The 27563-nt window shown below is 37.2% G+C and overlaps 1 protein-coding gene across 1 annotated transcript in view; it reads right to left on the reverse strand.

The window, feature by feature from the left end:
* TRAPPC8 (trafficking protein particle complex 8) overlaps positions 1-27563 on the reverse strand; it is a 119235-nt gene that overhangs the window by 65851 nt on the left and 25821 nt on the right. Inside the window, exons 3-11 of the mRNA XM_025365497.1 lie at positions 22153-22242; positions 20910-21084; positions 18353-18506; positions 14581-14674; positions 13658-13914; positions 13212-13327; positions 12371-12521; positions 6213-6313; positions 3107-3212 (exon numbers count right to left, since the gene is read on the reverse strand). Of these exons, the coding sequence (XP_025221282.1) occupies positions 3107-3212; positions 6213-6313; positions 12371-12521; positions 13212-13327; positions 13658-13914; positions 14581-14674; positions 18353-18506; positions 20910-21084; positions 22153-22242 (1244 nt within the window). The remainder of the gene's footprint in view (positions 1-3106; positions 3213-6212; positions 6314-12370; positions 12522-13211; positions 13328-13657; positions 13915-14580; positions 14675-18352; positions 18507-20909; positions 21085-22152; positions 22243-27563) is intronic.

Genomic DNA, 27563 nt, shown 5'->3' on the forward strand with positions numbered 1-27563 from the left:
AAAAACACAGTTGATAAAGCCACCAGTTGTAGCTAACTAACTGAATCAAACATCAAACAAAAAAGATGGCTCTAAGCTTTTAAGATTTCATCTCTGCATAACCATGAAGTTAACAGGAAAGAAAGGTGCTTTCAGCTGATAAATTTCCCATAAGACCAGTTACTCCCAAGCTGAAGAAACTTACAAAAACTGATATTAGCATCCCTAGAAACTGATTTTTCATATTTAAATATAGTAACAGAAAAAATGGGTTGTAAGACCAGAATAAGTGTTCAATACAGAAACAGATACAAGCAGGTATCTCTTAAGCACCAAATTCACATATATCCTATATGGTGATAAATGTGGCATGTTTCATCATTAAACTGGGTTTGCTCTGCCATTCTGAGAATCCCAGGGCATAAAACAAAAAATAAGATCCACTTGCCCAAAAATTTGCAGTACATAAAGTCAAAGCACAGCTCCTCCTCTTGCCCAGGCCTCATTAACTATCTTTCCCTATGATGGTATTAGCAAAAATCTAGGGAACACAGTTCAGGCATGTCAAGAGTATGTAACTCAGTTCTCCAGCTTCAAAACCAGTGTGCCCCTCTTGATATTATACAGCCTTTCTAGTTAACAAAATACATACAATAAATGTAAATTGTTGGTAAAGATTTAACATAATTTATAAACATTATGCCCAATAATCATTAGTTTCAAGTTACCCCAAAGAAATTTATGACAGGTATTGCAGAAAAGGCCACTGAGAATCACAATTTCTGGGTACATGCACCACCACCTGCCCCCTCTCCCCACCATATGGCAGTAAATAACAATGATACATTTTCTAGACTTTCATGATAAAACAAATCATCCCAATTTGAGAAAGAAAAGTGAAAACAAAGAGTTGGAAAGAAGAGAAAAATGACAAAAAATAACACTGTTATAATGCAGACAGGAGAATTTGCTCTGAAGAAATTTTATTCACATATGTGGATAGAATGGCAATTAAAAGCATTTAAGCAAGGAAGAAAAAAAGGAATTTTATTCAAGCTCCTGAACCATAAATTCTTTTTACATTCACTGATAATCCTTAGGTTGAAAAACACAGCAACACATTCAAATCCAAGTTAAGATTATTTATTATAATAGAGAACATCAGAATACTCAAAAGCCTATATTCAGCTCTACAAATAGTTTGTTACCTGTTCATATTTATTAGTGGCCATGCAATAACAATTATTAAACATTTTAAATATCACTTCTTAACCTAACTAGTTAGATCTTACAGAAACTTTTGTAGAAGAATTAATGGTTCAGTTCCAACAAACACTTGTAGAGCATCTAATCCACGTGCCAAGGCCAGTGTTAGGCAACAGGAATAAAAACAGAAGGCAACACGGTTCCCTGACCTCAAGAAGCTAACAGCTTAAGAAGCTTAAACATAATTTCCAATATAATATAATATGGTAAGTCAGGTTTTACAGCATTATATGACGGAGCAGAACAGAGACACTCAGGACAAACGGGTGTACTAGGCAAGACTATCTGAAGTACACAACTGATATCATGACTAGTAAACTAGACAAAGCAAGAGGGAAAAGGCCACAGTCCCAAATAAAAAATATTAAGAATGAGAACTAGTACAATAGGAGAAGTTTTTAAAAAACCAACAAAAGAAAGAGATAAGTAAACTATATGGAGATACAAAAAGAAAATATATTTTTAAAGATTGAAATTATTTTAATTAAATAAATAATGTTTAAGAGCTTGAAAACAAAAATTACTCCCACCCCCACCTCCATTCTACATTGGATTACAGACAGGATAGGAGAATACAGGAATATCTCAAGCCATTTCTGCCTTGAGCAAATAAAGGGCTTGTTAGTGATAACATAACTGAAGATCATGATATATCAGGTAAAAAATTTTATGGGTTTATTTATACGTTAATTTAAGATGCCTTCGAAACACGAAGTAGATAAATCTTTGTTGCTGCTCTCGCTCTGCCGCCCAGGCTGGAGTGCAGTGGCGCGATCTCAGCTCACTGCAACCCCCACCTTGTGTTCAAGCAATTCTCCTGCCTCAGCCTCCTGAGTAGCTGAGATTACAGGTGTGCACCACCACGCCCAGCTAATTTTTGTATTTTTAGTAGATAGGATTACATTATGTTGGCCAGGCTGGTCTCAAACTCCTGACCTCAGGTGATCCGCCCACTTCAGCCTCTCAGAGTGCTAGGATTACAGGCGTGAGCCATCATGCCTGGCCGCAAGTAGATAAATCTTAAAGACAGTTGGCCATACAAATCTAAAGCTCAAAGAAAGCTCAGGGTTAAAGACAGATTTGAAAGTGGAAAGCATGGCTGTGGACAAGATCATCCCCAAAACGTAAAGAGTTAAAAAGTGCAGTGGTCCAAGGACTAAAATCCTAGGATAATTTAACATTTAAGGAGCAAACAAAGGAGATGTTTGATTTCATTCCTTCATTCTTCAGTAGTCATCTAAAAAACATGTTATTAACAATCCTTATAAAGGAATTACTACCATTCTTTACAAGCCTGTAGTCAATGCAACTCAATAATGTTTGTTGTAAAATCTTCAACAACTATAAATGAATTACTTTCTTCTCTTTTAAAATATTCACAATATAGGTTTTTTAAATGTTTAAGATGATTTTCTTAAAAAGTTCATGCTAGCTGAAAGTAAAATTAAAAACTCCTTAGTGATTAGTCTTTTAAAATCAGCTTTATTTCCCTAGCAGACTCAGATAACAAAATATGAAAAATAAAAAATAAAATATCATTTTATATTAGGAACAACGCACATGCACATTGTTTTAAATATTCTTATTCAAAGGACAAAAACCTAATAAGTCACAGAGTATGTATGCTCAATACACGTCTGTAGTTAATAATGAAATGTAGCCTTAAAATATGTAAATTTAATTTATAAAAAATTACATTTAAAATTAACTCAACAAAAAACTAAAATAGCCATGTTGTAAATTCCCAAAGAGTGATTTCGCTGGCTAATTTTATGTTTTGTAAACCCTTTCAAGAAAGAAGATACGTCTTTTTAAAAAATGAACAATGCTAATTAAAGGAAATACTACACAGTTTCAGTACCTCACTGGTCAACCGTATTAGGAGAGCTGCAGCCTCTGAATATTTGCTTTGGCTTTTTAAAAGTTCAGCACTAAGCAACACACATCTTTCTGCCAACACCATATTCCTGTAGAAAAAAGGACAAGAAAATAAAATCAGCACAATAATACCTTAGCACATCAAAGTAAATGTGTTCAGCAAAAGATTCCAATTACAATTTTAGAGGACAGTTGCAGGGAATTGGTTCCAGGACCCTCCAGGATACTAAAATCCAAGGTTTATCCAGTTCCTTATATAAAATTGCATAGTATTTGCATATTAACCCATACACATCCTCTTGTGTAATTTAAATAATCTCTACATTACTTATAATACCTACTATAATGTAAATACTATGTAAATCATTATCATACTTTATTTTTCATTTGTATTTTTAATTTTTATATTATTATTTATTGTTGGGTTTTCCCAAATATTTTTAATCTGTGGTTGGTCGAATCTGCAGACACACAGGGCTGACTATAAAAAGCAGACAAGAAGTCTATGTCCTTGTTTGGCACCTACCAAAAAGGCTTTCTTAAAAAATCTTCAAAAACTTCTCATAACTCATCAAAACTGCTCATTATCACGTAATTTGGCAGTAAGAACATAATGCAAAGTCCTATCTCCTGTATGCAAAAAAGCTAGAACTGGTTCCATAACATATTTAACAAAGTCTGCTTTGAACAGAAAAATATAAACATGTCACACGTATTTCTTTCTCTTTCCTTATGCAAATTCTGATTGTGTTTCATTTTGCTGGCTACTTCGAGGAATATTTAGGTATTTTCCCCCTGGTAGTACCATTAAGATGTTTCTGCTAGAGATGGCATAGAGCCAGTGTTGTCTGATTGATTCCTGATCCAATTTAATTTTTTTTTGTAAAAATACAATCAGTTGATTTTGTGTACTACTATATCAGTAATTTAGAATTAGATTATCCATTTTAGAAAAGAATAAAAACAAATGAAAACATTCTTACTATGAAATTACAAGATGGAATCCTATTGCTGGCAAACAGCAGCAAAAGTTTTTCTTTTTACTTTCTAATCCTTATAGAATCAAAATATCACTTGGCTTTAAAATTATTAATATAACTAAAGTTTGCTAACTTGAACTTACTTTGGAAGCCCATTCTAAACAATGAATAGTATTTATTTTAGAAACACAATTTACTCCTTTCAAAAATTCAAAAATTATTATACTGACTTGTCATAAACTTTCTACAAATCATACCTTTCTTCCTTGGAGGTTAGGTATTTATGAATACCTAAGATTGTTTTGATGAACACAAAAGACTAACTCCTATATACTATCAACTTATTTAACAGGTTCAGTTCTTAAAGATTTTTCTTCAGTAAATTTTATAAATTCCCTTAAATCTTAACACTTATGTTTGATTCCTAAACGATTTATCCCATATAGTCAATTACTTCAGTTTCTTCATCTGTAAAATAAGGATAATAATAACATGCACGATTTCAGAGGTTTGTTGTTAAGACTAAATGTGCATATAAATTTCTTCGGCATGATGGCAAATGCTGAACACTCAAAAAATGTTTATTATTATCTTATTAATGATGCTGTTCTGTTCTAACCATGTTACCATTACGATGACTACTTTTACTTCAACATTATAGGGATCAAAACTGCCTCTATATCTGTCTTCCAATGCATCTATTCTGAAACAACAGAAAAGTCAGATTAATTTTTCCAAAAAGTAACTTCTATTATGTTAAGTCCCTACTCAAATATTTGGTAATTTTCCATTTACTACTACGTAAGTCTTCACTGCAGCTTAATAAAAATAATACATGAGTGTGGTGTGGTGGCTCACGCCTCTAATCCCAGCACTTTGGGAGGCCAAGGCGGGCAGATCATGAGGTCAGGAATTCGACATCAGCTTGGCCGAAAAAATAGTGAAACACCGTCTCCACTAAAAATACAAAAAATTAGCTGGGCACGGTGGCAGATGCCTATAATTCCAGCTACTTGGGAGGCTGAGGCAGGAGAATCACTTGAACCCAGGAGGTGGTGGTAGCAATGAGCTGAGATCACACCATTGCACTCCAGCTGCGCGACAGTGCAAGACTCCGTCTCAAAAAAATAAATAAGTAAATAAAAAATAAAAAACATGGGCTAGGCATGGCGGCTCATGCCTGTAATCCCAGCACTTTGGGAGGCTGAGGTGGGTGGATCTCTTGAGGTCAAGCGTTCGAGACCAGCCTGGCAAACATGGTGAAAACCTGTCTCTTCTGTAGCCAGGCATGGTGGCGCACTCCTGTAAACCCAGCTACTCCAAAGGCTGAGGCAGGAAAATCACTCGAACCCAGGAGGCAGAGGTTACAGTGAGCCAAGATCGCAGCCACTGCACTCCAGCCTGGGCGACAGAGCAAGACTCTGTCTCAAAAAAAAAAAAAAACCAAAAATAAAAATAATACACGACAGTAAAGGTTCCTCACACAGATTTATCTCAAATCTCCTTTCCAAATATCATCCAGTACTTTCCCTATACAGAAACCTTCCAACCTAGCCAGGGCTTTCTTCTCTTTAGACAATAATGCACATCTAAAACATTATGCCTGCCAATCACAATTCCTGATACATCTTCACAGTTATCAAGTCCTAACCACTTTTCTTTCAAGGTCTACCCATCAAATATCCCATGAAATCTCCCCTGACCACTGGGAACCAGTTCATAGTCTCCTTATAGGTGGTGAGTTCTCACTCTTACAGGGTTCAACAGAAAGCACTATGAATACAATATTGTTTAACTATTTTTTTTTTGCCTATTTAACAAAGAAAATGCAAAATGACTAATTCCTAACTTGACAGCAGTTTAAAGTTAGAAATGTCCCCACAATACAAATTACCTTCAATGTAACATATAATCTCTACATAACACATTCCTACCTGCCAATCCAAACAAAATAGAAAAGAAAAAGGTATAATAAAACATTAATTTTTTAAAAATTACCTCAACTTGTCTCTATTAACTTGATTTGGGAGTTTAGGAATGGGGAAAAAAAAAAAAAAGAACAAACTGATCTCTAACTGGATACAATATAAATCTTATATAGTCACCTACTTGCAGATATCCCTGTATGTCTGAATTGCTGTATCCATGTAATGAGCAGGATATGGCCTAGGTGCTCCTGGTTGAAGAAAAGCGGACACTGCTGCCATTTCCTAAAATAAAAGATATAGTTTACATATTTCAAAAGAAGAAACAGTCTTACAGTTTAGATAGGAAACTGAACGTTGGCATGAAATTTGCTTTTATTTTTTTAACTGGATACACATGTATAAACTTTATAGCCTAACGCAGATTTGAAAAACACATTTACAGCCCAGTCACTCATCAGAGAAGATGGGTGATCTGACTCTGGAAAGACTGAAGTCAGAGAGATCAAAAGAGTACCTAGAATTCAAATAAGTAATGAGTAAGAGTCCTATAGAAACCTCCACGTAGTAATGTCTTAGCTCTTGTGAGCAAGACTGCAGTACCTTCAGTTAAGGCCTCTAAAACATATCCTTAAAGACTACGGGCTCCTTAGCCACCTGGTCTCAGAGAAATCATGACAATAACAGGCATTTCCTTATTGTATTTATATTACTCTCTTCCTACACTTTCCAACTCCTGAACACCCTCTAATGACCACTGTCTGGGGATGTGTTTTTCCTGAAAGAACATGAGGAATACAGAGACCAAAAGGGAGATGCTTCCATTACAGGCAAAGTTAGATTGGATAAGATTTAGCAGTTAAACTGCAGGAATATAAAGAATGAATTCTGGTGTTCAGACAATTACAAAAGGCTCAGGCAAATATAAGGGCACCACTGGCTACATGCGGAGCAAAGACTGCTTCCTAAGATTGTTTAGACCCCAGGGAGGTCTTTACTTTTGCCTAGACTCAGATTTGCCACGGAAATTCCAAAGAGAGCAGACATTTGGATTTGTCCTCCTTTGGGTGTCTACCTGAATGTTGTGTGTAGCAGTGTGAGTGAGTGCATGTATACACAATGTGCTTATGAGTGAATGCTATGTCAGGCCTAGTGGTTAGGTGTGTTGTCTATCACTTTTCTTTATTTTGTCCAGATTTTTTAATCTTCTGTTTTCTAGAGCTACTTATGTTTCCCCTGTTTATCATTGTAGCATTTGACAGTTATCTCTTCCCGTCAAAAATATGCTGAACTGGCCAGGTGCAGTGACGCACGCCTATGATCCCAGCACTTTAGGAGGCTGAGGCGGATGGATCAGTTGACGTCAGGAGTTCGAGACCAGCCTGGCCAACATGGTGAAACACTGTCTCTAATAAAAATACAAAAATTCCTGAACACCCTCAACAGCCAGGAGTGGTGGCAGGCACCTGTAATCCCAGCTACTCGGGAGGCTGAGGCAGGAGAATCGCTTGAACCTGGGAAGCAGAGGTTGTATTGAGCCGAGATAGTGCCACTGCACACTGGCCTGGGTGACAGAGTAAGATTTGGTCTCAAAAAACAAACAACAACAAAAAAAAATATGCTGACCCTACGCTGGTCAGAGCAAGAGGTTATTTCTGTTAAGCAGCATCTTACCCGCAGTGTTTTCCCAGATAGCTGCCTAACAGCTTTAAGTGGGAGGTTGAATAGTCAGTTTATCTAAATCATCTATTTTTCCAAACTAGCTTGAAAGGTCTTTTCATTTATTTTTACTCCATGGGCCTCTGATATGCTGAGATATAACACAGTTATGGTTGTGGTATCATCTGTTATAGACACAAAAGGGAAAAAAGGTTGGCCAGGCCCAACATAACCAGCATGTTAGGTTGCCACTGGAGATGGGGGAGTCAGTCTCCACTTTGCAGTTGGGACTGTGCTCCTCTAACCTGTTTGCTGGGTTTTCTGTTTGAAAATAGCCCCTATTCCTCTCCAGTGTCCTGCTTTTTGATTGTGTGTGTGTGTGTGTGTGTGTGTGTGTGTTTTCCCTGTGACACTGGAAGTGGAAACAATTTTCCACCCAGAGAGAAGCTTTGACCCAAAATGCTCCAAGAATGAATTTCCAAATATTTGCTAGTGGAAAAAGAGCAGAGGCTATGACAAGAGTGATTTAGTGTTGTACTTTCAAAAGAATTATCTACTATAGTAATATAAGTAATACATTTATATAAGCTTTCAATCTTAAAATTCTCTAGTCAATATCCGAAGTCTTCCATTCAATATTTAAATGAGATTTTCAAAAAAAACTATGGTGTATATATACTATCAAATTAGCCTAGTTTAAGATTTCTACTAACACCCTCCTCCCTGTTCTTCCCTAACCTTCAATAAGTAGAGAACAGACCAATGATGGATCACAAAGAGAAAAAATAAAGTACATCTCTTTCCAATTTATTGGTAACAATATAAAATCAGAGCTCACAACGGCTTGCCTTATCAAAATATTCTGCCAATTACAAACTCTAGTTTATATCCACTATCATATAGATGGTGCAAAGACCATTTTTCTTAAACCTATTATTACTGTCAATTTCCTAGGTCATATTTCATTTTAAAACTTCATTCTGGATGGGTTCAGTGGCTCACACCTGTAATCCCAGCACTTTGGCAGGCTGAGGCAGGAGGATTGCTTCAGCCCAGGAATTCAAGACCAGCCTGGGCAACATACTGAGATCTAGATCAAACAAACAAACAAACAAAAAAAAACCTCATTCTATTGGCAATGCCTAGGACTTTAGTTAATAATTCAAATAATATACAATGGTGGTCAAAGGATTTAGAAATGAAGATTTAGCACGGTGCCACATGCTTGTAACCCCAGCACGTTGGGAGGCCAAGGCAGGGAGAATGCTTGAGCTCAGGAGTTCAAAACAATCCTGGGCAACATGGCAAAATGCCATCTCTACAAAAAATATAAAAATTAGCCAGACGTGGTGGTGCACGCCTGTAGTCCCAGCTACTGTGAGGGGCTGAGGTGGGAGGATCAGTTGAGCCCAGGAGGTTGAGGCTACATAAGCTGTGATCACACCACTGTACTCCAGCCTGGGCAACAGAGCAAGACCTTGCCTCCAAAAAAAAAAATCACCTAAGTTTTAATGAAAATGGCTCACGCCTGTAATCCCAACACTTTGAGAGAGACTGAGGCAGGCAGATCACCTGAAGTCTGGAGTTCGAGACCAGCCTGACCAACATGGAGAAACCCTGTCTCTACTAAAAATACAAAATTAGCCAGGTGTGGTGGTGCATGCCTGTAATGCCAGCTACTCGGGAGGCTGAGACAGGAGAATAGCAGGACGGGAAAGCCATAATTCACTTTTAAGACAAACAAATGTACTTCTCTGCCACATTTTTTAAAATAGAAGAAAAAACAAATAATGATTTGGGAACTGAAATATGATTAAAGCCTTTAACCTGATAGTTCCCTGAATGACAATATGAACCATATCTATTTCAGAATGCCTCTGCATCCTCAGCACTCAGCAGTATCTGCTCTAAAATTCATTGAAGGAGCTAAATAAAAATACATAATATCCATGTGACAAAATATCATACAGCTCTAAAACATGTTTTCTTGGCCGGGTCCAGTGGATCACGCCTGTAATCCTAGCACTTTGGGAGGCCGAGGCAGGCAGATCCCTTGAGGTCAGGAGTTCGAGATCAGTCTGGCAAACTTGGTGAAACCCCATCTCTACTACAAATACAAAAATTAGCTGGGTGTGGTGGCACATGCTTGTAATCCCAGCCACTTGGGAGGCTGAGGCAGGAGGCTCGCTTGAACACAGGAGGTGGAGGATGCAGAGAGCTGAGATCAGGCCACCGCACTCCAGACTGGGCAACAGAGTGAGACTCCGTCTCAAAAAAAAAAAGTCTTCAAGAATTCCTATTACTGGTTTTGCTGTGATATTTATTTTGCCTTTGTAGTTACAATGACTAAATATCTTCTACAATTTTCATCTAAAAAGGCATATGATCTAGTCTATTTTACTACAACACATTTTGATCTTATCAATTAGTTAACATGTGAATGGCAAGGGAAGTGGTATCAGTTCAAATTAAATTTTTATTTTATTCATACATAATTTTTCTTAGGCAAGGGAATAAAAAATAGCAGTATTATAAACTTATATCCTTCAGAATGAAAGGAAAAAGCCCTGAGCTCAGCTGCTGCACAGAAAGGCTCTCTTTCAAGCTGCTAAAAACGAATGCCTACACTTTGGTGCGTATGGACTCTGTCTCCAGAGAAGCACACTACCAGCCTTTCACAGCTCTGGGCTCAGGGCAGGCTGTACTTTCTTCTATGATCGGCTTCATGGCAGCTCCCCTGGTTAGGAACTCTTCTTGCTCACCCCCATCCCTATAAAAAATTTATTTTTTATATTCCCTGAGGTATCCTCAGCCATGCTAAGCTGCCTATCTAGATTATTTAGGTAATCTTCCAAGGTACTGGTTAAAGTTTTTGTTTGTGCTCTGGTTACAAAGATGAATAGGTTTCAAGAAGAGTATCCCAACTTTTCTCAGAAGCCTATTATTTTTAGGGTAGCTTTTAAAGGCTACAATGATTTTCAGGTGCACAAATATGTAAGAGCAAATATGCCTTTATTTTCCAGTGCTATATTATTTTCTCTCAAACAGCTACTAATACTTCCAGTTGAATGGCTTAAATGTAGTTTTTATCAAACATTCTACTTGCAGATACATTAAATAAAATTTTGTCATTACAAATGCATACCTAGGTTATAAGGTATTAATAATAACATGAAGTATTTGTGATTTCCTATGATGACTATAATGAGCAATCAGAGAATATTTAGCCAAGGAAGATTCACTTGTGTTTTCAAACGCTTCTCACGAACATAGCATATTTTCCATTTCTATGAAAGGTTTTTAAAAATTGGGTTGGCCAGGCACGGTACATTGCCTGAGGTCAGGAATTCGAGACCAGCCTGGGCAACACAGTGAAACCCCATCTATACTAAAAACACACACACACAAAAATAATTAGCCGGGCATGGTGGGGTGTGCCTATAATCCCAGCTCCTCAGGAGACTTAAGCACAAGAATCACTTGAATCCTGGAGGTGGAGGTTGCAGTGAGCCAAAATTCTGTCTCCAGAAAAAAAAAAAAAAAGTGGGCTGACTTTTTTCATTAAAAAAATTAAAGAACCAGAAAGCAACAGTAATATAATTTTGCTATTCTGGCTTCCATTTTTAAGTTACTAATTTTATATATGCACAGTATTAAAATAAATGCAAAACAAATGCCAGTTAATTAAATAAGTATCTGTCAACTTGTGAATATTTTCTAGTTAAAAAAAAGTATCTACACAATTACCAATGAATTATTCTTACACATTTTTTTCTTCACTTTTGTTTATAAGCTTACATGTTTTTTAAAAGATTAAATAGAAACTAACAGTGCTAATTTTACTCTTTTCTGAACACATAAAGCAGATAACACATATATTTGTGGTAACTTTTCAAAAACATTAAAAGGTTTTAGGCAACAAGTATAGAAAATTCTTCTGAAATACCTGGCTTTGTAATCAATTACAAACCTAACACCACCAATACTTATTGACAGGTTATTACATATAAGGCATTATGCTAAGTGCATGCCTTATACCTTATCTGATCCTATACCATTAGGATTCACATATTTTACAGGTGAGAAAACTGTGGCTTAGAGATATTCAATAACTTGCCTAAGATGAGAGAGTGTCTCACACCTAAAGTACATGTTCTTGACTAATAATGAAGTCATACATCAAGCAACTTAAAAATGTCATGGTTTTAAAAAAACTTCTAAAAAAATTTTTGTATTTTGAATATATTAGAAAATGAAATTCAATTCTGAAAGCTGATGAAAAAGTTAGAAAGTACTAATTAAGAAAGAAACCCTGATATATGACCATCTTTTAATTACCTAGTTTTTTGGGTTTTGTTTTTAAGAAATAAGTTTTTTCAATTTATTTTTAAAGATGCAATCTTACTATGTTGCTCAGGCTGGTCTCAAACTCTTGGGCTCAAGCAATTCTACTGCCTCAGCCTCCCAAGTAGCTGGGACTACAGGAAAGTGCCACCATACCCAGCTAATGAACTAGTCTGAGGGAAATCCATCAATTCAGCATTAAGGAATTCACAATCTATAAAGCACTATGTGTTCTTGGAGTACAACTTTATCCCTAAGGATTCTGTTTCCCACCAAGAGAAATTTCTAAAGCATTTATGGTAGCAGAATTAAGGAATTATAATACCACAGAATACCAACCAAGGCACCAGCTGCATAAAGCATTGCTTGATCATTAAGAAAATCTTTCTTTGCAGTATGATAGCAACTGTAAGCCAAATCATAATGCTGCACCAAAAAACATAAGTCAGCCATTTTCCTGATTTGAAGTTCTGGTGCTTCTGGGGGATACCTGTAAATACAAAAGAAAATAATGCATAATTTATTACCCCCTAAACCACTATAAAATATACTAACAAGCTGCCATGTTCTTCTAGAATATGAGGAAAACTAATGCTATTTTAAAGAAATTCTACCTCCAACAAGAGTGTCAGTTCTCAAAAATATCTGGAAACAGAAAGTTCCTTGTTTTATTATTTATAGCCCTGAGAATGTCTCAAAGGCAGGCAAACATTTTCTCCATGGTTGAATAATGAAGTAAATGGTTAATTCCAAGTAACTCACATTTATATACAACCAGGAGAAAGATTAAAATCCAAAATGTATTAATTATATTTTTCCCTTAAAATGGTTTTTTGTGTAAAGCAAAATTTATTAAATGTGTCCCTTGTCTTAGAATCATCAAGTCATTACATTTTAGATATAGAACAGTTACTAATGATAACTAGTCTAACTTCATTGTTTTACAAATAATGAAACAGACCAAAAGTAAAGTGACCTTCCCATTTGTTTTTAGATGTACAAGTACTTAGTTTGTAAAAAATTAATATGATTTACTTAAGAGTCACTCTTCTTATCTACCTGAATTTTCACCAATAAGAAACTAAGAAATCAAAGAGATAGTTATCTTCTGCAGGATATCATACAATCAAATACTAGTCAGAGGTAAACAGAGGAAAAACAAAAACAACACTTTACTCACAGCAAGCCAGATGTATTTTTCAGCTCATTAATGCTCTTTTCTGGAACTTTACTGCCACTAAACCATTTTTTAGTTGCAGAAAATAGAGATCGACTCAAACCTTTTCTTGATATTAGCTTTAAAAAAGAGATTAAATATGTTGACAAATATAATTTAGTATTTTTCTTTTACATAAAAAAAATTTTAACTAAAAAGCTTTAATAGCAAATGTTCATTTTAACAAAACTGATTTAAAGAAAACTGTCTAATATGCTGGCAAAATCCTAGTGAAAATGAATCAGCCTCTTCCACAGTTGAACAGAACTTCACCACAATGAAGTAATTTTGAGAAGTCTTAATATTGGCCTATCTTAAAACGAAAACAAAACTTCAAATACATTTATTAATTCTTAAATTTACTATTTACTTCAATTTTAAAAATACTAATCCAAAAAATGAAATCTTACCTGATCGTTTAATTGCCTAATTGTTTTCTCTATATGTGGCAAAAGGCCCCGAAATGTGAACTCTTGTATAAACTGTCGAATTCTATCATGATCAGTAAGTGTTAAACATGCACCATGAATTATTCCAATATTTCCTTTCTTTGTTTCATGTAACGATGAAGCAGATCTTACATGATCTGGGCCATCAATACTGTTAGAAGGGTCACTGGATTGGTCCAACTGAAGTGGGTGAGCTCTAAAGTTATTTGGTAAGCCATCTACTGAAAAAGAGATGCATCTTTTACTCTCAGAATGCAACAGAAAATAGTGATAATACTATCATACTACTAAAGAAGAAGAAGAAAAAAAAGTAGAATGTTAAAATCCTTTCTTTCTGTATACATAAATGTGTAAGATAAAACAGCAGTAACATCCTGCAGCCCCAAAATTAAAGAGCTTGAGTTAATATTTGTTTTGGTACCTGTACTAGAAATTCGAAAATTCGTATACACCAGGAAATGAAGAAAAATACTTTATTTTAAATATTATAAAGAATGACTTTTAAATGGCACAACTAAGCCATAAGAAAAATATAACAAAAAAAAATTTTAGTTATCATTATGAAAACCATAATTTAAAATCAGAAATAAAGCTCTCAAAATCATGTAAATTTTTAAAAAATTAATGCTGTACGTCACATCTTCCCTTGCTTCAAAATGTTTTAAAAGAAATCTATACACTATTCATATAAAATAAATTTTTAAGTGTCAAAAACAATCAAAACTCAAGTGGCTCAGTAAAATCTTCAGAAGAAAAACTAACCTGCCCAATATCTTTCTGTATTATGAAAATCTCCCCCATCTTTTATCTATAAAGGTTAGCATGATCTGACAACAGTGCATATTTTCAATCAAAAGAGAAACTTAGAGAAAATATATTAAGACCTTTGACTTCGTTATCTAATCCATCCAATGAAAGCAAGTTATTATCAGAATTCTTATTTGAAGTCATAGTACAAGGGCCATCTTCATATGATTCCTATCAAAATAAAATTTTAAAAGCATTAGCAGTTATACTTAATCATATTTAATATACTATCAAATCCATCAACAACTATGGTTACTCTGCTGTTGGCCTCATTTATTTGCTACAGTGAGCACTTTCTCCAAACTCATAACTTCTTCCACAGATCTTATTCTATCACTCCAACTCACACCTAGTATATTCTTAAATCCCCTTGCACATTCAAGCTACTATCCTAATTCTTCTTAATTCAAATTATCTCTCAGGATATCTACTTATATATGATATGTATACACACAAGTGTCATACAAGCACATACATATGCTTATGCATCTTAAGTAAGGAATAATGGCAAGAGAGATGGACTACTAGAGTCAGACAGGGAAAGAAGAGAGGCACAGGTATGAAATTTTTTGGGTCACAGTTTAAGCAGGTTGGAGTGAATTCTGAATATATTGAAGTGTTTTAGAAAAATATCTAATGCAATGTTTATTTGTGCGAAGAAACTGGTTTCTCAGTAAACAAAAAAACACTTAAACTAAAAATACCCAGACAACTCTACAAGACCAGTAAATATGATATATTATTCTGAGTGTCACGCTTTGAGGGAATTTACATAAACTGGAACTTAAGAAGAAAGTGACCAGGACAAGAAAGTCTGAAGCCACTCCTTGAGAAAGAGTTACAGAAACTAGGCATATTTAGACTGGAAAAATACAAAAGAAGACATGAGAATTATCCTTCTATATTTTGAAAGTTGTCTTAACAGCAAACTGACATAGTCACCCCCAAAGGATCAAGCGTACAAGCAAAGGTCAAGAATTTATGGTTGATCCTCAAGCAAAATAAGAGAATTTTTGGGTGATCAGACATGCAATAGGTCACTTAATAAGAATACAGTGAGTACTGTCAACAGATGCAGTCATTCGCAAGTTTAAAAAAAATTAAAGCATTAGATCAAGCACGGGATGTAAAACCTCCAAACTATTCTCCAACTTTGAGCCTCTAGGATTCTAAGGCATAGATTTCTGATATTTCTGCCTTCTGTGAAAAGTTCTCATACTGGACAATCTTCTTTATGTTCCCCTTCACAACCTTAGGTGAATGAACTCTAAAGTGAATTTTTTTCAGTACTGTTCTTATTCTTAGAATGGCCCTAAAAGACCATTTTTAAAAATAAAGTTCCTTCACATCCAACTGGTACTTCTTTGCTCAGAGACTTTTCCCCAGCATTATCTTAAAGAACGTCAGTAATCAATTCTAAAGTCAGTAAAATACCAGAATAGCACTGCATCTAGATTTAAAGATTCCATTTATGAAACAGAAAAATAAGGCAAATAGACAGATTAAACAATACTTATCTTAGAAGACTGAAAATTACATAAGCTTTATAATTGATTTTTAAATGTCACACAAAGAGTGCATAATACAGTTTAATTGAACAATATAAATATATTTTCCATTTACTTAAGAATTTCTGGGCCAGGCGCTGTGGCTCACGCCTGTAATAGCAACACTTTGGGAGGCTGAGGCATGCAGATCACTTGAGGTCAGGAGTTCAAGACCAGCCTAGTCAACAGAGTGAAACCCCGTCCCCACTAAAAATGAATCGCTTTAACCCAGGAGGTAGAGGGTACAGTGAGTCGAGATCTCGCCACTGCATTCCAGCCTGGGCGACAGAGTGAGACTCCATCTCAAAAAAAAAATTCTGGCCAGGTATGGTGGCTCATACCTGTAGCCACAGCACTTCGGGAGGCCAAGGCAAGGGATCACTTGAGGTCAGGAGTTCGAGACTAGTCTGGACAACATGGTGAATCCTACCTCTACTAAAAATACAAAAATTAGCCAGGCGTGGTGGCGGGTGCCTATAATCCCAGCCACTCGGGAAGCTGAGGCATGAGAATCATTCGAATCCCGGAGGCAGAGGTTGCAGTGAGCCGAGATTGTACCACTGTACTCTGACCTGGGCAACAGAGTAAGACGCTGTCTCAAAAAAAAAAAAAGAATTTCTTCTAGGCTGGCATGGTGGCTCACATCTGTAATCCCAGCACTTTGGGAGGCCAAGGCCTGGGAGACAGAGTGAGACCCTGTCTCAAAAAAAAAAAAAAATTCTTCTAAACAAAAAACAGGAACAGTGACTCTTGATCATCTGAACTAAGCATATGAACTTGGCATCTGACCACTACCAAGTGGCATTGTACCTTAGAAGTCTGACAAAACATCAAATCAACTTAAGTCAACAGGACAATCAATCTTATTCCAGAACTCGAGGTTAAGAAAGGAGTAATTAAGAAACAGTAACTCCTGAGAGTACAGAAAGAAGGGAAATCAAGGGAAAGTTGGAGGGAAATGCCCATCCACCTAAAAAGTATGAGTTCCCGAAGGTGGCTATAAAAGCATGTTGAAAAGGTAGGAAGGAGGCTGGGCAGGATGGTTCATGCCTATAATCCTAGCAATTTTGGAGGCCAAGGCAGGCAGATCACCTGAGGTCAAGAGTTCGAGACCACCCTGACGAATATGGTGAAACCCTCTCTGTACTAAAAATACAAAAATTAGCTGGGCGTAGTGGTGTGCACCTGAAGTGCCAGCTACTTGGGAGGCTGAAAGAGGAGAACTGCTTGAACCTGGGAGGTAGAGGGTTGCAGTGAGCCAAGATCGCACCATTGCACCCCAGCCTGGGCAACAGAACGAGACTCTATCTCCAAAAAAAAAAAAAAAAATGGTGGTGGGTGGTGGATGCCTATAATCCCATTTACTCAGGAGGCTGAGACAGGAGAATCGCTTGAACCCAGGAGGTGGAGGTTGCAGTGAGCTGAGATCACGCCACTGCACTCCAGCCTTGGTGACAGAGTGAGACTCTGTTTCAAAAAAAAAGAAAAAGAAAAAGAAAAGAAAATGTAGGGAGCAACCCCAGAGCATGTAGATAATAAAGAATTGACTGTAGGCATTCATAATGAATTAAACGGACAAGTCAAAAATTCTATTCTGCATGTCTAGCCTATCTAATTCAATTCTTAATGTGTAATTCACTTTTCATCTTTTACGAAAGAGATCAGGCCAGGCGCGGTGGCTCACACCAGTAATCCTAACACTTTGGGAAGTTAAGGCGGGCAGATCACTTGAGGTCAGAAGTTCGAGACCAGCCTGGCCAATATAGTAAAACCTCACCTCTACTAAAAATACAAAAATTTGCCTGGAATGGTGGCATGTGCCTGTAAATCTCATCTACTTGGGAGGCTGAGGCAGGGGAATCACTTAAACCTGCAATATAGTGAAACCTCACCTCTACTAAAAATACAAAATTTGGCTGGAATGGTGGTATGTGCCTGTAAATCTCATCTACTTGGGAGGCTGAGGCAGGGGAATCACTTAAACCTGGGAGGCGGAGGTTGCAGTGAGCTGAGATCACACCACTGCACTCTAGCCTGGGCGACAGAACAAGACACTGTCTCAAAAAAAAAAAAAAAAGAAGATCAATTCACACTGATATTACACACCTGAAAAGAGTGCACATAAGGGATTACTGTAGTTTGTTAAAAACAGTTTTAAACCACTGATCTAAGAGCTCACCTCTGACAGATCAAAACTGACCAGATTCCACATAATTAATAATTATACTAGTTAAACCAAAATGTAAAAACTGAGGTATAGTTTTTGTGGTTTGCTTCATTTTATTTTATTTTTTACATATACCTGGTTTTGAATACTATTTTTCTGGAGATACTGACTCCAAGGATCTGGTATCTGTTCATCTGATGCTCGATTAGACGTTCGAGAATTAATTTTAAGTAAATAGCAACCCTGAGTTCCATATTTCTGTTTCATTTCTTCATAAATTGATTCAGCTCTAAAACAGAAAATGGAAAAAAATCTGAAGTAAAAGAGGAGTAGGCCTTAGGCAATAACAGATACTAAAGTAGTACAAAAATAACATTAAAATAATCCCCCAAAAAGGCAGAACAGAAAATTAGGACAGAATAACCTAAAAGCTAAAACAAAAATCATGATCGCAATTGAAATTTAGCTAGCTTAGATACCACCTTAAAGCAGTTACCAAAGTGTGTTCCATGGAATAAACTTCTGCAAGATAAACTCCTCTATGTTATTCAAAGAGAGAGCTCTGGTGGTCAAACTAGATTGAGTGGGAACTACAGCAAACAAAACAAGTGTTTTGACCTGGCGTGGTGGCTGGCTCGCGCCCATAATCCCAGCACTTTGAAAGGCCAAGGTGGGAAGATCACTTCAAGTCAGGAGTTAGAGACCATCCTAGGCAACACAGGGAAACCCCATCTCTACCAAAAATAAAATTAACCAGGAATGGTGGCACACACCTGTGGTCCCAGCTGCCCAAGAGGCTGAGGTGGGAAGACTGCTTGAGCCCAGGCACTGCACTCTAGCCTAGGCAACAAAGTGAGACTCCCACTTCAAAAAAAAAAAAGGAGGAAAAACAAGAAAAAAAAAAAAAAACCTGGAAAACTTTAAAGCACATTCAAATGCAAATACTAATACTATGTAAGCAACAAGCCTAGCACTAAAAAATTATGGCTGGATAAGTAAAATAGTCATAGAAAATTTGTATAAATACAGATGTGTGTGTGTGTACACACACTCAAGGACAATAAAGCAAACTCCTGCTTACATTACTAATGATACTGCTAAATCTAAGAACCATTCATCTGACACTTGAATTACCTCAAATATCCTAGTTACAACCGTTCAATATGGAAGACACACTCCAAATTCAACTGACATAAACTAATTCTAATAGTCATTTCAAATTTTTTCTATTAATATAGAAGTACACCTTATCCAACATGTTACAGACATTTCAAAATATCCTGAAGATTAGAAATCTTCAGAGTAATTATTTGGCTCTACAGAGGAAAATTTAATAAAAAGATGGTGGTCCATGCACAGAACAAGGGCAGGTAATAATTATTACACTACATTTCCTCAGTGGCACTAAGGCATCAGAATAGTTTCAGACAAAACATTAATCTGCTCCACACCTTGAACCAAAAGCCAAAATAAGCTCCAAAGCCATACAAGTAAAATTACTGTGTTTACCTTATTTTTCAAGAATTTATTTTATTTTTAAAGACAATTTATTCACATATCCCGAATACAAAAGGACTACTGCAAACAACAAATAATGAATATTAAAGGAAACATTTTAAAATATTTGAATATTTCTAAGACTATGAAAAATATCAAGGCTGTAAATATGAAGTCACAAGAAAGTGGACTGTGAAAAAGTGCCTATAAGCAAGTCAGGAAGTGAAAAGTGGAAAACTGGGAAGCAGAAAAGAAAAAAGAAAGATAAATAATTTTATATAAAACCAGAAATAACAGCTAAGATCTACAGTTGTGAAATGACAAGTGTTTCTGTATAGACTGTAAGAATTATACATTAAAAAGAAAGTGTGGGTAAGCATATGAAATCTAACATAAGGCCAGGTGCGGTGGCTCATCCCTGTAATCCTTCCACTTTGGGAGGCCAAGGTGGGCAGATCACCTGAAGTCAGGAGTTCCAGAGCAGCCTGGCCTACATGGTGAAACAACATCTCTACTAAAAATTCAAAAATTAGCCAGCCATGGTGGCATGTGCCTGTAATCCCAGCTACCGGGGAGGCTGAGGCAGGAGAATTGCTGGAACTCAGGAAGCACAGAGGCTGCAGTGAGTCAAGATCGTGCCACCGTACTCCAGCCCAGGTGACAGAGTGAAACCCTATCAAAAAAAAAAAGGTAGGGGGGGCCAGGTGCAGTGGCTCACGCCTGTAATCCCAGCACTTTGGGAGGCTGAGGTGGGCGGATCACCTGGGTCAAGAGTTCAAGACTAGCCTGGACAACATAGTGAAACCCCATCTGTACTGAAAATACAAAAATTAGCTCGGCGTGGTGGCGGGCGCCTGTAATTCCAGCTACTCAGGAGGCTGAGGCAGGAGAATTGCTTGAACCCGGGAGGCGGAGGTTTCAGTGAGCCGAGATCATGCCACTACACTCCAGCCTGGGTGATAGGGCAAGACCCTGTCTCAAAAAAAAAAAAAAAAAAAAGAAACCTAACATAAAAAAAACCTGGCTGTTGAATATAATGCCAGGATAAAACAAAGTTAAACGCTTTATTAATAAAATTCACATTAAACTTTTACATTCTTGTATCAAAAATAAATCCAAAACATAAACAAGCTATCTCCAAATTAATGTAAAATCATTTAACTGGAAAAAATTTTTAATTAAAAAAAAAACTTACCTTTGTTCATTTCCTGCACTTACATCATGTAAAAGTACATAATATTTAAGTGTATTTGGTATAAACCACTTGGGGTAGGAATAATCACTGTTGTGCTGAATTCGATGCTGTTCTTGTGACAACTTTGAAAACTGTTCCACAGGTTCAGCTTCACCAGATGACGCTACCAACATACCTTGTAAACCATATTATTAAGGTAATTATCGCTTATTACTCAATGATAAATATTGTCCTATAGAGATAAACTTTAGGGAGTTTTTTTTTTTTTTTGAGACAAAGTCTCGCTCTGTAGCCCAGGCTGCAGTGCTAGTGGCATGATCTCGACTCACCACAACCTCCGCCTCCCAGGTTCAAGCGATTCTCCTGCCTCGAGCCACTGCACCCAGCTAATTTTTTGTATTTTTAGTAAAGACAGGGTTTCACCATGTTGGCCAGGCTGGTCTTGAACTCCTGACCTAAGGTAATCAGCCCACCTCGGCCTCCCAAAGTGCTCGGATTATAGGCATGCGCCACCGCTCCCAGCGATATTTTCTCAGGTAATCCAATTTCATAGGTTTTCACTGCAAGCACAAAATAATTTCTCCAACCCTCCAAATAATTCAATACTCCAGATAATTCTAACAAATGTTTTTGTTGACAGTTTTTTAGGCCTTTACATAATAAGGAAACTCATAAAAATAAAAATGGACAACTGTACGGCTTCAGCAGAATGAATTCTGCTGCATCTTGCTTCTCTCCATTCTATCTCACTGCAGTTACAAATTTCATCCTACCTCTTAACTTTCGTCAATAACTGCATTAAGAAAACTAAGCCACAATCATCAAAAAAGAATACCCATTAAAAAATTACTAAAAATATCCAAAATTATTTTTCATGAGTCTTAGGATAAGCAGTCAATTCTGAAGCAATCAGTGAAAGCAGTTAACATTGTTTACATTTTCTTTCTCAAATAGCTAAAAAACTTATTAAGCATGAAATATTCAAGCTAGGGGGCTAAAGAAAAATAAGCAAGCCCTCTGTAGTCTTATTTTACAACCAAAAACTAAATTGGTTAAAAAATTGTTACAGCAGTCCTATATCTAGGAGGCCATTTAACAAAATAACAAAGACTCCATGCATCGTCAATCAATAAAAAATAATTTATTCTCTATATCTTCAACAATTTTCCCTTCATTAACTATTTCTGAGATTAATAATTTCCAAAACATTTGATTTTAGGAGAACATAAATGTCAAAGGATACATGCTAAATAGTGGTTCAGAAATTCATGATCCGATGCTGGCATCGACTGAAGAAAGGTTTCTCTGTAAGACTCAAACCATGGAGTAGTGGCTAAAATTAACAATATACAAAACAGTTAAAATTCTTCAATAGAATCAGTTTACAACAGACAAAATTTCAAGTCCATATTCCTAAAAGGTGTAAAAAAATAATTTCTAACAGTAAACAAGCATTTTTCACCTGTGCTTTCAGATGTACATGTGTGTACATATAAACTGTGTATAGGGCCTGGCACGGTGGCTCACGCCTGTAATCCCAGCACTTCGGGAGGCCAAGGTGGGTGGATCACCTGAGGTCAGGAGTTCGAGACCAGCCTGGTCAACATGGCAAAACCTTGTGTCTCTACTAAAAATACAAAAATTAGCTGGGCGTGGTGGCACGTGACTGTAATCCCAGGTACTCAGGAGGCTGAGGCAGTAAAATTGTTTGAACCTGGGAGGTGGGGGTTGCAGTGAGTCGAAATCACACCACTGCACTCCAGCCTGGGTGACAGAACGAGACTCCATCTCAAAATAATACTACTACTAATAATAATAAACTGATTATATATGTACACATACCTTTTAAGCCATTCACAAGAATATATTCACACAAGAATATATTCATATATTCATGAGAGTATATATATATATTTGCAAAAATAAGATTGAATTATTCCCATACCTAGTGTTCCCACAACCTACTTACCTATTAATGCTCTAAATACTACCTACATGAGTAAAGAGATTATTTCTTTAGAACTCAAGTTCTGTGACCCTGCCACTAATCACACTGCCATAAGTAGATCCTTTTCAGAAATAACACTTAGCATAGAGGTTCTCAACTGAGCATGATTTTGACCCCTAGGAAACATCTGGCAACTTCTCAAGATATTTTTCGTTATCGGTTCTGGGGTAGGTGGGTTATGCTACTGGCATCAAAGAGGTCAGGTATAATGCAAAACATCTCACAAGACAAGACAAGACAGTCCCCACAATAAAGAAGTATCTAGTTCAAAATGTAAATGGTGGTATGGTTGATAAATCTTACTTTGTAATTTGATTACTTGAATATGACACTAACAAAGCCTCTGAATGAAATTTCAAAGTACACTTACCTTATAATCAAATACAAGAAGTGTATTTTCACTGTTTGTATAAACGTATATAATGTGATTCTTAAAAAGTCAACTCTCTTGTTCCACATCAAGTATTTTGTATCACAACTATTCTTATTATTTGAACTTATGTAAAACTTAGTGGTTTCATTAGGTTTTAAGCAGATTATCTATATCACAGTTTTACTAAAAGGACTCCATTCCTATGCTGATTTATGCTGATTATCAAACTTTATATTCCTTTTGCTTTCATCTTAACCACTGAAAACAGCAAATATATTCTTTCTGCATACATTATAATACTATATTAAACAAATGGAAGGGCTGAAGAAAAAGTCATTCATCTTAAACAAATAGCATTCTAACCTGGTTCCAAATACACAGAAATTTTAACTCCAGCCAATGCCTCATGAGAATGACCCATATAGTACATATAGTCTGATTAGGAGAGCAACTACTATCACAATTTCATGTTCATTGTTATAAAAGAGGAAATAGGCAGGGCATGATGCTTCACACCGGTAATCCTAACACTTTGGAGGTTGGGTACGGTGGCTCATGCCTGTAGTCCCAGCACTTTGGGAGGTCAAGGCAGGCGGATCACTTGAGGTCAAGAGTTTGAGACCAGCCTGGCCAACATGGTGAAACCAATATGTTAGAGCGAAACTCTGTCTCAAAAAAAAAAAAATGAGCTGGGCGTGGTGGTGCACATCTTCAGTCCCAGCATTCTCTTGAGGTGTAAATAAATTATGGCCCATCCATTAAAAAGATACATTAGCAGCTGTAAAAGAACGGGGAGAAATCTCTACATATTACAACGAAGTGCTCTTCCAGATATATTAAGTGAAAAAAGCGACAGCAGAAAAGTATGCATTTTTGTGCAAGAAAAGGAAAATATGAACAGCCATACCTATATTTGCTTATAGTTTCAAAGAGAAGTAATAGAATAAATCTACTACATTTTATTATCTATACAAGAGAGAAAAGAAGAGAGATAAGAAAGGAGAGGGATCTACCAAGTCCTGTAGAATAAAGAGATCTTTAGGCCAGGCACGGTGGCTCACGCCTGCAATCCCAACACTTTGGGAGGCTGAGGCGGGCGGATTAGCTGAGGTGGGGAGTTTGAGACCAGCCTGACCAACATGGAGAAACCCTGTCTCTACTAAAAACACAAAATAATCTGAGTGGGTGGGGTGATGCATGCCTGTAATCCCAGCTACTCGGGAGGCTGAGGCAAGAGAGTGAGTGGCTTGAACTCGGGAGATGGAGGCTGCAGTGAGCGGAGATCGCACCACTGCATTACTCTAGCCTGGATGACAGAGCGAGACTCCGTCTCAAAAAAAAAAAAAAACGTATCTTTGAGATTTGATTCAGTCAGAAAAGCCTCTAATCCACATTGTCAGCCTTGGAGCCTTCTGCAATGTATAATGTAGCTTTCTCATTTCACCTTCTGGAAAAGGGAATGTGATTAAATATTTCATTCATTACTCTTTGATTTTCTTGTATCTGGGTTCTACTCTCAGGATGAAATTATCCAATTACATATATATTTAGAGGAAGAAATGAAGGGGAAATTCAAAATGTTTATGGCGCTTTCTTACTGCCTGAAAACTGAATAAAATCAAATTTATCAATTGTTCCCCCTAATTACGCAAAAGATCTTTTGAAAACTATATTACATGAGTGCTTCTGCCTCTTTAAGACAAAAGAAGAATGAAACCCCAAACTGTCATTTATTTCTTAAAGTTCATCATAAAAGTACTAAAAGAGTTAACTGTAATTAGATTTTTATTGCGTTTTAAATAGGTCTACGTGTTTGAGGGGAAAAAAAAAGAAGGGACATGAATAGAGGACAAGCCTCCTCTCTATCTTGCTTTATATAGTTTTGACTTTGAAACTATGTGAATGTACACATAATGAAAAATAAATTAAAAAGCAAAATACATACACATACAGACATACACAGACATACTCTTAAATTGAAATAATAACTTTCTAAATACTAGTAGTAACTGGTAGCTTGTGGCTGGGTGTAGTGGCTCACACCTGTAATCCCAGCACTTTGGGAGGCTGAGGCGGAGGGATCACTGGAGCCCAGGAGTCAGAGACCAGCCTGGGAAACATAGTAAACCCCGTCTCTACAAAAAGTACAGAAATTACCCGGGAGTGGGATATCAGGCTGTAGTGCTGGCTACTCGAGAGGCTAAGGTGGGAAGATCGCTTGAACCCAGGAGGTCAAAACTGCAGTGAGCCGAGATGGTGCCACTGCACTCCAGCTTGGGCGACAGAGCGAGACCTTGGCTCAAAACGAACAAAGAAGAAAAAATGTTCTTGCACTTATCTTGGGATAAAAATCACTATTTTCCTCATACCCCTTTCCATCTCTACATGTTCTTTGTCCAGAATTGAAATAGCAACCATGTTTTCCTACTAAAGTTTTCTGGCCATGTTCAGTGGCTCACGCCTATAATCCCAGTACTTTGGGAGGCCGAGGCAGGCAGATCACTTGAGCCCAGGAGTTCGAGACCAGCCTGGGCAACATGAGAAAACCTCATCTCTACAAAAAATGCAAAATTAACCGGGCATGGTCGCCCACACCTGTAGTCCCTGCTACTCGGGAGGCTGAGGTAGGAGGATCGCTTGAGCCCAGGAGGCAAAGGTTGCAGTGAGCCAAGATGGAGCCACTGCACTCCAGCCTGGGTGACACGAGACCCCGCCTCAAAAAAAAAAAAAACATGCAGAGTGTACTGTTTTGGTAAGGAAAGGTAATATGGTCTTCCTTCCTTTTAAAATAAGATGCAGCCCAAAATATACCATTCAAAGACAATGCTTGGATTTAATAGATAAACATGTAAGAGTAAACAGGACAATGGATGATAAAATAGATAAAAGTTGAAAAAGCATCATTAAACTTTCCTCATTTTAGAAAAATTAGACATGTCAATTGGGACAAATACAAAATAGTACCTAAGTGGGAAAAAAAGACAACAGATACGAAGTAAGCGAGAAAAATCTAGAAAACTGAGACCATCACAAGACATCCCTGTATATAACAAAGACTTTCAACTCCAGCAATGTGCCATTCCAATTACTGTACCAAGGAACAGTAGCTTTCAATGACCGATCTGAAGAAAACACAGCATTGTTAAGTTTATGAGGTAAATATCTAACATCTATTTCTTTAACAGAATGAATGAAAAGTATGCTGACTCACATTAATGGTGAAAATTAGAAGCATACATCTGAATATGTAAGAATTAGTACCTTATTAAGATGGATAAAACCACTTTTCTATGATCTCCAAAGAGTATTATTATGTTATAATGAAATTTTAATAAAATTAACTTAGTACTTCATATATCATTCTCAGTCTTTATGGCCAACATAAAAATAAAGTTGAAAGGAGGTCCCTTACAGTAAAAGGGAAAGGAGCTAAAAAAAAAAAAAAAAAAAAAAAACTGTTCTTCTGGTGTGTAGTTTATCCTACTTGAGCCCAGGAGTTGGAGACCAGTCTGGGTAACATAGTGAGACCCCGCCTCTAGTTTTAAAAATAATAAGGCCAGGTGTGGTAGCTCATGCCTGTAATCCCAGCACTTTGGGAGGCCGAGGTGGGTGGATCACCTGAGGTCAGGAGTTCAAGACAAGCCTGGCCAACATGGCAAAATCCTGCCTCTATTAAAAAATACAAAAATTAGCCAGGTGTAGTGGCTCATGCCTATAATCCCAGCACTTTAGGAGACTGAGATGGGTGGATCACCTGATGTCAGGAGTTTGAGACCAGCCTGGCCAACATGGTGAAACTTCATCTCTACTAAAAATACAAAAAATTAGCCAGGCGTGGCAGCGGGTGCCTATAATGCCAGCTACTCGGAGGCTGAGGCAGCAGAATTGCTTGAACCCGGGAGATGGAGGTTGCAGTGAGCCGAGGTCACGCCATTGCACTCCAGCCTGGGCAATAAGAGCAAGACTCCGTCTCAAAAAATATTTATATAAAAATTAGCTGGGTGTCGTGGTGGGCACCTGTAATCCCAGCTATTTGGGAGGCTAAGGCAGGGAGAACTACTTGAACTAGGAGGCAGAGGTTGCAGTGAGCCAAGATCACGCCAGTGCATTCCAGCCTGGGCAAAAGAGCAAGACTCCGGCCGGGCGCGGTGGCTCAAGCCTGTAATCCCAGCACTATGGGAGGCCGAGACGGGCGGATCACAAGGTCAGGAGATCGAGACCATCCTGGCTAACACGGTGAAACCCCATCTCTACTAAAAAAAAAAAAAAAAAA

This window comes from Theropithecus gelada, chromosome 18 (assembly GCF_003255815.1).
Source record: "Theropithecus gelada isolate Dixy chromosome 18, Tgel_1.0, whole genome shotgun sequence".
Classification (NCBI taxonomy): Eukaryota; Metazoa; Chordata; class Mammalia; order Primates; family Cercopithecidae; genus Theropithecus; species Theropithecus gelada.